At 31.8% G+C, this 13,125-nt stretch overlaps 1 protein-coding gene across 1 annotated transcript; it reads left to right on the top strand.

The window, feature by feature from the left end:
* Positions 1-272: 272 nt before the first annotated feature.
* On the top strand, positions 273-4,927 carry LOC131151100 (probable xyloglucan glycosyltransferase 5). Its single transcript, XM_058102299.1, has 5 exons — positions 273-1,892; positions 2,352-2,660; positions 2,761-3,051; positions 3,511-3,624; positions 3,707-4,927. Exons 1-5 carry the CDS (start codon positions 1,167-1,169, stop codon positions 4,349-4,351), a joined length of 2,085 nt encoding a protein of 694 aa, XP_057958282.1. The 5' UTR covers positions 273-1,166; the 3' UTR covers positions 4,352-4,927.
* Positions 4,928-13,125: the final 8,198 nt, after the last annotated feature.

Here is a 13,125-nt window from a genome sequence, read left to right as displayed (position 1 = left end):
TGTGGGCCCCGGAACAGCTGTCTTTTTTTAATTTTTAATTTTTAATTTTGTTACAAATAAAAGCCCCTTCTCAGACAAAGTAAAGGCACAAGAGAATATTCTTTTTTTCTTTATTACATTATAGAAAAAAATGGAAATTAAATAAATACTTCATAACTAATAATTATATTATTATTATTATTATTATTATTATAATAATTACTATAATTATTGTGAAGAGAAGAGGGAGCTGGTTTTTATAAGCACTACTGTAACAACTGAGTAAACTGAAAGGGAGAGCTTTTCTTACGCCATTGTTGGGTCGACTTGGGGAGTATATCGAGGACCCTTTTGGGGGTTGGTGTCTTGCGTTATCTGTAACTGTTCCTCGCACCACCATTTTTTAAAAATTTTGTTTCTTTTAATTTTATAATGTTTATTTTTTATTTCTTACTTTATTGATTAATTAAATAAATAATTAATTAATTATATAAGTTCTTTTGGTCTGTCTGATGTTGTGTAGCTCTTCGTGTTCTTCAATCTAAAACTGCTTGGGTCAAACCCAGAGCCACTTCTCTTGATTCTCTGCCAGTACTCAACTCTTCTCTGCTTGTTGTGCCCAGGCAGTTCATTCCTTTATGGAGCGTATATATTTTTTATGCATTGTGTGATTTTTCTTTCTTGGAGTCGTTTCTGCATTACATGTTTTTTGACAGATTTTACATGCTTCAGCCTTCAATCACTGAAATGGTAGTTTTGGGGGAGTTAAAAGTGGGGTTTTGTGCTTGTTTGGATATTTTGACTGTTACCTAGATGGGGTTAGGGTTTTACAGCTGCAGATAAATAGATAGATAGATACCTTTCCTCACAATGGTGCTTTCCCCTGTGGGGTGTTTTGCGGAGAACCTCTGAGAGTACAGAGAATCTCCCACACTCCTCTTTCTTGGCTTTTTCTTGCTGCATTTGGTGTGGAATGTAGAGCAGTGAAATGGGTTCTCTTTGGTTTTGAAGGGAGATTTAGTTTTTGGGCTGATTGATCCTGAAATGGACGCTGTTCATATCTTGGGTTTGAGATCTGGGTTGTAAAGATTTCTGTGTATATTGGGAGATTTTGATGTTTTTGGCTCTTGGGTCGTGAGTAGTTTTCTAATTTTTCTTGTGTGAGAATCCAAGGTGTCATAGAGAAAATGACTCCAAGATTGAACTTCTCTTTTGGGTGGGCAAAGGAAAATCAAAAGGGGACACCAGTAGTAGTGACAATGGAGAACCCTAATTACTCTGTTGTGGAAATTGATGGCCCAGATGCAGCATTCCAGCCAGTCGAAAGGAGCCGGGGTAAGAATGCCAGGCAAGTGACATGGGTCTTGCTTCTCAAAGCTCATCGTGCAGCTGGTTGTGTTGCTTGGCTTGCTTCAGTTCTCTGGACATTGCTTGGAGCCATTAAGAAGAGGTTGATCTTCAGGCAAGGAGTGGCTATGGAGAGTGAGAAGACAGACAAGGGAAAATATTTGCTCAGGATCATTAGACTTTTCTTAGTCGTTTCCTTGACAATTCTGGCTTTTGAGGTGGTTGCTTATTTGAAAGGTTGGCATTACTTTCAAAATCCTAATTTGCACATCCCAAGAACTTCTGCAGATTTCCAAGGCTTGCTCCACATGGTCTATGTCACTTGGCTGGCATTTCGAACTGATTACATTGCACCCCAAATTCAAGCTCTCTCTAATTTCTGCGTTATCCTCTTCCTAATCCAATCTGTAGATCGAATGATACTTTGCATTGGTTGCCTATGGATCAAATACAAGAAGATTAAACCGAGAATCGATGGGGATCCATTCAAGTTGGATGATGCTGAGGGATCAGTCTATGAGTACCCCATGGTGCTTGTTCAAATCCCAATGTGTAATGAGAGAGAGGTAAGATACTAAATAATATGTGTTCCTTGAGTTCCTTTCTTCTTCTTCATCCTTGGGCTCTGTTGCTTGTTTGGCGTCTATGTAGTGAAAAAATTTGTTTCTAAGGAAAAAAAAAAATCTATGCCAGGTTCTAAAAAGTATAAGAGTACCAAAGCTTTGATATATGGTTATTTGGAATAATTTAGAGGTTTGAAAACAATTCAGCGTTATACGTGTATATATGATAACTGATTATGAAAAAGAAAATTGGTTATTGAAGACATTGGCTATAATTTTAGAACTCGTTCAATATTCTGGAGAATTTTGTCATCATGTTCTTGTCTGTTATGAGTTAAGTTAGATCCCATTATTCTATCACATAACAGGGGCATACAGAATTGGTCTAACTTTTTATGCGAAGTGTGATTTTTGTAAATTACTTCCATTTTTAATGAAGTTTTCTATGTTGACTTAATACAGGTATATGAGCAATCTATATCTGCAGTTTGTCAAATCAATTGGCCTAAAGACCGCTTATTGATACAAGTTCTTGATGATTCTGACGATGAGAGCATTCAGTCGTTGATTAAGGTTGAGGTCTCTAAGTGGAGCCAACGTGGTATCAACATAATATATCGACATCGTTTGCTTAGAACTGGTTACAAAGCTGGCAATCTCAAGTCTGCAATGAATTGTGATTACGTGAAGAGCTATGAATTTGTTGCAATTTTTGATGCTGATTTCCAACCAAACCCAGATTTCCTCAAGCAGACAGTTCCCCATTTCAAGGTGGATCAAATTTATGATATCTCATTTCGGATACTGGAAATTTCTGATATTAAAACTTCGATTATTTGCTTTGTTTTAATCTTTTGCATTTGTGTTGCAGGACAACCCTGAATTGGGTTTGGTTCAGGCTAGATGGGCTTTTGTGAACAAGGATGAGAATTTGTTGACTCGACTCCAAAATATTAACTTGTGTTTCCATTTCGAAGTTGAACAGCAGGTCAATGGGGTGTTTTTAAATTTCTTTGGTTTTAATGGAACTGCTGGTGTTTGGAGGATCAAAGCACTGGAGGAGTCTGGTGGATGGCTCGAAAGGACTACTGTAGAGGATATGGACATAGCTGTTCGTGCCCATCTTCATGGTTGGAAATTCATATTCCTTAATGACGTTAAGGTACCCAATTTGAGTTTTCCAATATCCCATGGCGCCCTAATATTGAGTTGTTTGACGTCCCATTCAAATTACATGCATAATTTCATCACATATTGATGAGCGGACTGGCTCTTTTTCAGATTCAGGAGTTAGAAAATATACTTTTCTTTTCTTTGTGAAGAGAATGCAGCGAGTAATTCATGTTAAATATAAATTCAAATTAAGGAATGATGAAAAAAAATTTATAGTGAATTGGATACCACTCTAAAGCGTTTCGATTACTTTGGGAATTGTTCAGAAGAAATGAGAGCAATTCCCGCATAGGAACATAATCAAACCGCTGAAATGCAAATGGTAAATTGCATGTTTATGCTAATTAAAATAAAAATTGCGTACCACTAGGATTTTTATTTTCTCTTCTTCATTAAAATTAAGAAATATTTTGTCAGAGTATCTATTATACGTGGAAACAACTTTCAGGTCCTATGTGAAGTTCCTGAGTCATATGAAGCTTACAAGAAGCAGCAACATCGGTGGCATTCTGGTCCAATGCAGCTTTTTGGACTATGTCTTCCAGCCATCATAAAATCTAAGGTACCTCCAATACTTGTCATCCATTTATACTTGTTTTTTTGTGAGAAGCTTCTAAAGGCACCTTGATGTTGAAATACTGCAGATATCAATATGGAAGAAAGCAAACTTGATACTGTTGTTCTTTCTCTTGAGGAAACTTATACTTCCTTTCTATTCTTTCACATTATTTTGTGTGATCCTTCCTTTGACCATGTTTGTACCTGAGGCTGAACTTCCTCTTTGGGTCATCTGTTATGTGCCCGTTTTTATGTCATTCCTCAACATTCTCCCAGCTCCAAAGTCCTTCCCTTTCATTGCTCCTTACCTCCTATTTGAAAACACCATGTCCGTGACCAAATTCACTGCAATGATATCTGGATTGTTTCAATTGGGTAGCTCTTATGAATGGATTGTCACCAAGAAAGCAGGCAGGTCATCAGAGTCTGACTTGCTGGCTGCTGCAGAGAGGGAGTCAAAGACAATGAATCAACCACTGATTAACAGAGGAGCTTCTGAGAGTGGTCTGGCTGAGCTGAATCAATTGAATGAACACAGAGAAACAGTTGCTGTACCAGTTAAGAAAATCAACAGGATATATAGGAAGGAGCTTGCGCTAGCTTTCCTCCTCCTTACAGCTTCTGTTAGAAGCCTGTTATCAGCACAAGGAGTCCACTTCTATTTCCTGCTCTTCCAAGGGGTGGCCTTCCTTCTTGTGGGTCTTGATCTAATTGGAGAGCAGATGAGTTAATAATGTATAGAAGCTGGAAAAAAGAAATGCAGAATATTCGCATCTGCATAAAGTTGGCCTATTTGCATTATAGCAGGCAAATTCATGTTGGCGTTGCAATTGAGGCGATTCAGTCCTTTTTTGCCTTACCAATGCAATGAAGGGGGTACCCATCAATTCAATTTAATAAAACTTTCTAAAATTCCAATTGAAGTACTCCATTCCATTATGTCTCTATTTATCAATCACTCTCTGCACGAACACTTTTCCCCTCTTCATAGGATATTTGGTCACTGTAGCCTTCCCCGAGTCTTGAATTGTTATTGTTTGTTATAGATAGGGCAAATTCTTCGTTTCTTCATTTTATTTTATTTTTTTATATTTGTTTCTTGTACGTTTGCTCGAGTGTGATCTGGCATTTCAGTCCAACTCATATTGTACCTGGGGAAACCAGAAGATTTGAGTGTGGTCTAAGGGCGAGAGCTTCCTTCCTGGTTTTCAAATTCCCACTTTGCAGTAAGTGAGATGTGTATACCATCTATATGTACATTTGCACTTCATTTACTCAGTTTTATCTAATATGACACATTCTCTCTCTCTCTTATCCAATTTGCTTTTGATGATTGTGTGTGTGAGGTTTTCGATATGTATAATAAAACTAGTGTCGGCAGGCAAGATGGGTGAAAACAGGTTAAGAATGGAGCATGTTACAGGATAGCTGAGCTTTTGATTCATTGTCGACATTTCCATTTCCATGTTTAACTTGTATCATTTGAGGGGCCACGTTCTTTTTTGTGGGCATTACAGATTCTAAAGTTTTGTGGAAGATGGCATGCACGCACGCTACTTTGTTTCTGGTAGAGGGGAGTACATTACTGTTACTAGGACCAGGTATGCCTCCTTGACCATCACCCCCATGGCCTACCCCCCATTAACATAAAACATTTTGGCATGGAAAGAATATCAATTTTTTTTTTTTTTCGAACAATCTTTGATATGACAAGCCACCTGCCATGCGCATCTATCGTGGCTTCTCTCATTTATTTTTTGGGCATCTCACCCAAATCTCCCACCCAAAGCATTTGCATGTGCTCAAATTCATTAAAATTCAGGAAGGCTCAAATCACCTACTCGACCAACTTGTGGACACTGCATTTATACTTTTTACCTCGTTGCATATTTTAGGGGTCTGGGGTTCATTGCTTTAGGATGGGTGAGAATGGGTACAAAGAATGGAGAAGAAAAAAGCTGGTTAGTGATGTATTTGGAAAGCTTGGAAGTATGCAAATGGTCATGAGTTGAGATTGGGAAGGGTCTTGGCAGGAAGGGATGATTGGAACTTTAGGGTTTTCAGCTCATCCATGGGACTTTAATTTGACTCGTAACATACTGTCGGCGAGGCTGAGGTTAGGGATATGGGGAATGGTCCAATTGACAAGGCAACAGGGACCTTAAATGACCTAGCTACTTGAAACTATGCCCAGCTGCCTGGCCCAGCCTTTAGGGCACACGTACCTTCGGCCTATTTTCAGTTATGATGAAGCCCAAGACTTTTTAGTTATGATAAGGCCCAAGACATGACTTCCTTGTCAATAAGAATGCTTGCCATTTTTACCCCTTAATTGGGCAGTGACCCTCTGGCCTCTGGCCTCTGGCTTCTGGCTTCCTAGATCTCCTTTGTGCTTGATGCAGTAAAAATGCTCTCTCTCTCTCTCTCTCTCTCTCTCTCTCACAGCATTTTTACATCTTTATTAGATGTCACCATTCCAGTGTTGGTGCTGCTGCTTTTTGACATCTTGATGAAATAATTTATTTGCATAAATTAAAATTTTTCATACACGATTTATAAATATATAAATATATATATATATATGTTAAAAAATTTTAAAATTATGTTTGGTCTAGGAAATAATAGATTTGAGAATAAAATGGAATACAATGAGATTTAGAAGTAGATTTAAGCTGAATTTTGGAACTTGAATTTGGATTTGGATAAATTTTAGTATAATTTCATATAAGATTTTATTTAATATAAATCCAACTCCAAGGTATCGCCAAACATTGGATTAATAGTTATTCTTTGTTTTCTTGTTATTCCATCTAATTAGGTATTTGTATAGTGAAAATTAAAAATAATTATTTCTTATTTATTCCATTTCATGAATTCATAATAATTTTTAAATCGTCATTTATTTTATGATAATAATATTTTTTTAAAAAAAAATATATAAATGATTAAATTCTTCTATTATATCTACCTGGTCTCGTGAACATGCATTTCATGAATCAAATGTAACTAATTTTTTTATATTGTTAAAATTAATTTTATTAAAATTATACATAAATTAAAATAAAAAACAACATATGGAGAAAGCCATCAAATGAAACACATACATAATGCATTTATATAAGCTTGACATGTATGCCTTTATTCATATATTGTAAAGTTGAATTTAGGTTAAACTAAATCACCAATGTATATATTCGGGGCAAGATGACGTAAGCAAGAAAATACAAAAGGTCTTTTGTTCTCTATAAAGCACTAATTTAGAGAAGGTAATCAGGTGGCGGATTACTTGACTCGTCAAGGTGAGGGAGGTAATACGAGGAGATATTTTGTAGGTGATGGGCTGTCGAGTAAGATGAGAGATCTCATTGTATGGATAAGATAAGTAAGAACATTGGAATCCATCCATATGCATGAAACCTAATGGGGGGTGAATGTAGAAAAGTTAGTAAGAGAAAGATTATTTGTAATTATTGTATTGCATATGAAATTGAAGATTGAATGGTTGAAGTTATATTTATAATAATGGGGTATTGAAATTATATTCGGGAGTTAGGAAATGTTTATGTTACAGGTTGATTTATTATTTATTTAAAGAGTGGGAGGTGAAATGATGTTTTGTTGAAGAATTTAAAGTATTCTAAGCTTGTAGTTAAATTATCCCTCTTGTTTGGTTTGTGTGAAATGAATCAAATTTTAGGAATGAAATTGCATTTTTGGTTTGTAAAATTAAGGATGAAATCATACTCCGATTTGAATATGATTCCTGCAAATGGGGGAATCACGATTTCAGTCCAAATAGGCTAGAATTGATCTTCATTTCATGGAGTCGATTTATTTTATGATTAAAAAAATTTTAGAAACAACAACAAATGCTAATAATACTAATTATTACTACAATTATAATAAAAATAATAACAACTAATGATAATTTTAAAAATAACAAATAATATTTATTATTTTATATAATAAACAAGGCCAAAATAATAATAATTATTTTAAGGATAATAATTGTTATAAAATAAATAGAAAATAATAACTACAATAAAATAATATTTGTTATTGTAAAACAATAATAACAACAAGAGCAATAATAATAAATAAATAAGGAAAAAATAATTATTATTACAATTTTAAGGATAATAATTATTATAAAAATAGTAAAATAATAATGATAAAAAAATAAAAAAAAAATTACACTAATGAAAATCACTATTATGAAAATAATAAAAAAAGCAATCAAACAAAAGGAATAAATAATAACAACAACAACAATACTAATTGTTGTTATTAATATAAAAAAATAGCAACTAATAATAGTTGTTATTAAATTAAAAAAAATAACAACTAATAATAACTACAATAACAATAATAACAACTAATAATAATATTTTTTACTATTAAAAAATTGTTAAAAATAATAATAACGATAAGAAAAATATTAATAATAAAAAATAAAAAATAATAATTATTGTCATTTTAAGGATAATAATTATCATAAAAATAATAAAAACTAATAATAAATACAACGAAAATAATATTTATTATTGTAAAATAATAATAACAACAAGAGCAATAATAATAAATAAAGGCTAAAATAATAAAAACTATTATTTTAAGGATAATAATTATTATAAGTATAATAAAAAATATACATAACAAAAATTAACTAAGTTTGTAATTTTAATTATTATTTTAAGGTTAATGGGCAGGTTGGGGATATTTTCTAGATAAACCCAACCCAACCCAACCCGTTTAGGGGGCGGATATAAAATATAAAATCATATTCGACTTATTTAACAAGTGGTTCGATTATAAGTTGGTTAAAGCGGATCAGATTCTGTTCGGATTAATGGATTTGTATCCATTTCGTTGGGTCTAAAAAAAGTTATTAGTAGAATTTATTATACTTTTTTATGCATAATTTTTTAATATCAATAATTAATATTTATTTAAATAGTTTAAATTGTGATTTGTTAATTAATATCTATATAGATGCTGTTTTTTTTTAAGTTAATGGTTAATCAGCAAGTTTTTTTTTTTCTAATTCAAAGTAAATTTGACTTTTATTATCCAATAGAACATGTGAATACATTATTTTACTATTGAAATATATATTTAGAATTTAGGTTCACTGTTTCTTAAATAAAGAAATTTCTCTAAATTTAATTGAATTTTATTATTTTTAGGAATGTTGTATATATCTTACTTTTAAAAATCAGATATTTTTTATCCACAAAGTAAATAGCCTTATTCATATTTATATATAGATATAGTAAAGCAAATCAGATTATATAATTCATGACGAATTAGGTAGATTATCAAGTGAAACAATTATGATTCATATCCGATTTAATTAAGTGATAGATTTATGATGACTTTGATAGAATAATTTGTTGTGGAGATCATTGCCATCCCAAGTTTAATTTGTTTTTTTTTTTTTTAGATGAACAATTTATTTTATAACATAATAACTAAAGTTTTGTAAACTATTAAACATTTAATAACTGTGATGACCCAAAATATATATATATATATATATATATATAAAATTAAAGTACAATAATAATAAAATAATAAAAATGGTCATTAAGTTAATATTAATACAGAAGTGTTTTTCTGTAGGATCCTTGATTCCATATTTGATGCCTAAGAAAGACTTTATCTTAGCGAGTGCTCAGAGACCATTGCGGCTCAGTCGCTCCCTAGAGGTCGGCTGGTCAAAATGGAATTTCATAAGATAAACAAGATAGACACTATTTGTATACGTAAATAAGTACATAAAATAATATTTTGACTGACATAATTTGTAGAAATATATGATAAAATAATAATAATATAGGTATCCTATGCAGGGCCCATAAGACTATGTGGGGCCCACATGAGTTCCGCAACCGTGTGGAGGTTTACAAGAGTCTCGAAGCTGTGTAAGGCTCATAAAATCGTATGAGGATTTTTGGAGTTACGTAAGATCTATTTGGGTCTCGAAGTTGTGTAGAGCCCACAAAATCAGGTGGGGCCCACATGAGTTTTCAAAATTTAAATTTAATTTTTATTAAAAAATAAATAATAAAATAAATAAATACTAAAAATAGTTTAAAAGTAATAACAATGATAATAATGATTACGAAAAATAATAAAATAATAAAATAATAAATTAACTAATTGATTAATTCATTAGGTAACTGATTAATTAAAAATTTATTTAATGGAAATGGTGACAAGCACTCCCACATGGCCTCTATTCTCATCCTATACTCAACCCATACCTTACCCATCCCTTACCCATTCTTTAATTTTAAAATAATTTCACCCATCTCCCCACACTTTTATAAATTTCATTTCTTTCCCAAAATTTTCCTATAAATAGGGAACTCTCAACCTTCATTTTTCACAACAATTTTCCAAGAAAGAGAAGGATTAGTGAGTGAAAGAATTTGTGGTGGAGAGAGAATTTTTGAATAAGTTCTCACTCACCCACTCTTTCCGATCTTATTTCTTAAAGATAGTTATTGTGTTCGTAGCACGCGGTAAAAGAAGAAGGTAAGTAAATTTTGATTATGTTAGTTTTTTTTTTATTTAAAATTCATACCCGAATTTATTTTATAAGTAAATTTCAATTATGTTAATTAGTTCCAATTCTATCTTTAATATACTTGCATCTATTTTTTGGTTAAGAAATGTTCTAATCCCCTCGGGTAAATTTTCAGCATTTCTTTCTATTCAAAATTAAAATTATATATATTTTTAACACAAAAATTGTGTGACATGAGTTTATTTCTACGTTGCATTTTTTTTATGAAAATATGAGTAAAGATAAGATTTTTATGATATTATTTTAAATTACATAAATTATAATAAGATGATTTTAAAACCTCTTATGGTAACGAAAGTTCAAAGTTATAGATGTTCGGTACCGCAGCTTAAAGTTTAAACGGATCAGAGTGCATCCACACTGTTTACAGAGTGGTTATTTATGTTAGTGGAATTTTCTCCTGAGTTGCACACCCTGGTTCTGGACCAGGAACTTAATACGGAAAATCTCACTTAAAGTTTACGTTGCGTTGATTTAGTTTGGTCGGCCAACCAAACTAAGTCCAGTCTTCGGACTACACACACCTAGGTCATGTGGGGTAACATGACTAAAGGCAAACAGGCTTAAGGGGTGGTTTTTTATAATATATGTTTATAAATATTTAATTACGTGTATAAAGTTACTGATGATTTGAAGGAAAAGTGTAAGTTTACGTGAAAATGATCATTTTGATGCTTAAATGACGATCTAAGGAAAACGTATAAGGAAAAGTATATGTATGTTTATTATTAAATATTTTTACAATTTTAAAGTTAAAAGTTTAATTTAACAGTTATAGTATATAATTATAAAATTTTACTGTTGTAATTGATGACAAAAGTTTTATACAGAAATTTTTAAATTTATATTTATTCTAAAAGAAATTTTGAAGTTATAGTATTAAATATTATTTTACGAAATTTTTTAAAAAACTCATTTTGACCACACACTAATAATAATCTTATTTACTTACTGAGCGTCGTTTCACTCCAATCATATTTTTATTTCAGATAAATCTGAAAAACATGTTGGAAATCAGGCTTAGCAAGCATACGGATAGGGATAGAAAAATAAAGATTTGTTTAGAAATATTAGTATGGTTTCAGATATTTATGTTTGTGTAAATTTTCTTATTTTGAAATAAACGATTGTAATATGGATAATTAGCGCTCTGGTTTAATAATAATTGAGTTTATTTTACTTCCGCTATAAATTAGTAGTAAAAAGTTAATATCTCAGGCCCCTCGGGGTCGGGGTGATACAATAACTGTCACAAAAATATAAATCTATGTTACTGTGGTAATTCTTAAACTAACCAATCATGAACTATAATTCTTTTTAATTTTTTAATGATGAATTTAAAGCTTTTATTTGGAAAACAAGAATTTAAAATTTAGGCTTGAGCTTGAGTGGGGGCATGGAACAAACCCAAAAGCACGAACAGTAGTACGAAAGTTGGGCTTTATGTTGGTTAGGCTAATGCAAGTTGAGGCTTGATAAATATAAGCATATGAAATTATCAATTGATTTGGATATTAGTTGTTAAATATCAGTTGGATAAAACCCAATATCCATCAACCGACTCGTTTAGGAGTGGATTAAATTTTTTAAAATCATATCCAACTCATTTTATATGCAGATCGATTATGAGTTAGTTTAAGCGGGTTAGATGATTTGTATTAACATTTTCATCCATTTTACTAGATCTACTTATATATAATTTATATTTGGTTGAATTTCATTTTTTAAGAAAGGTTTAGTCCTGCTCTTAAAAGATAAGAATATTATTTTTAAAAAATAATTTTCACTATCAATGTCACATAATTATACATTTAATTAAATTTTTTATTTTAAAGATATTTTCCTATAATTTTAAAAAATAAAAGTTTTTTCCTTCGTAGACATCCCATTTTATCTGGGGATTCCATTTACATTTTTATTACACTGTTTATACCAATACAAAAAAAAAAAATACAACAAAAAAGAATACATATGAGAAAAATACAAAAAAATTGATACAATAGAAATAAATGCAAAAGGGGGAGAAGGTAGGAGTCTTGGACCACTGCCCACATGCCTGCACGCTTGAACAAAGGGGAAATGGTCAAAATTAAATTGACAAGTGGGAATTTAACAGTTAATATATGGGTAGTAGATTAAAATTAAATGTATCTCCGTGCCTATAAATTGAGGCTCACAACATATATAGAGAGTAACAATTGATATATCCCAAAATATCTTCACTCAAAAGGAGCAACGATTTCGATTCTAACATTAAACCTCCTTACATAACCAACATACAAACTTTAGTACATATACATTTATGGGAGCATCCCGTAACAAGATTACAGTAAAAAACCCCATATAAATACCCATAAAATTTTATAAGCCCCTTAAGCCAATAATGCGCTCATTAATACCAGATTAATGAAGGGTCAACCTCCACCACTATCAAAAGGGACTTGGAGAAGAGGTAAGACATTTCACTTATGCTCACTCTTTCTATTATTGTAATTTAAAGCCTCTCATTAGTCATTTATTTAGGCATCAGAGTGATCTCCCGAATTACATTCTGGGTCGCCCAAGCCATTCTTGTTTTATTCCTTTCAGGTGGTTGTGATCAAGGAGTGTCTCCGAAGGTCATTCGATTTTCAGGCAGCAACAACAATCATAGCAGTATTAAGAAACTCACAGCAATATTAATTCACAAAGTATTGAGAAATTCATAGAGGAGAAAATTCATAATCCAGACCAATATCAAGTAAGTACCAGGGCAGAGCAATTCATCAACGCAAGACAATTCACAATGCAGAGCAATTCAAGAGTAGAAAGGTTTTGATACTTAGAAAGCATACAATCAAGAGGTCTATCAACATTCTATTTAAAGATTAAAGGAGCGAAAGACAACAGGTAACTATTTTAAATTATTTTTGT

Source organism: Malania oleifera, chromosome 3 (assembly GCF_029873635.1).
Source record: "Malania oleifera isolate guangnan ecotype guangnan chromosome 3, ASM2987363v1, whole genome shotgun sequence".
Lineage (NCBI taxonomy): Eukaryota > Viridiplantae > Streptophyta > Magnoliopsida > Santalales > Ximeniaceae > Malania > Malania oleifera.
Note: the sequence above shows the minus strand (reverse complement) of the source record. Positions and strands in the feature narration are given on the sequence as shown.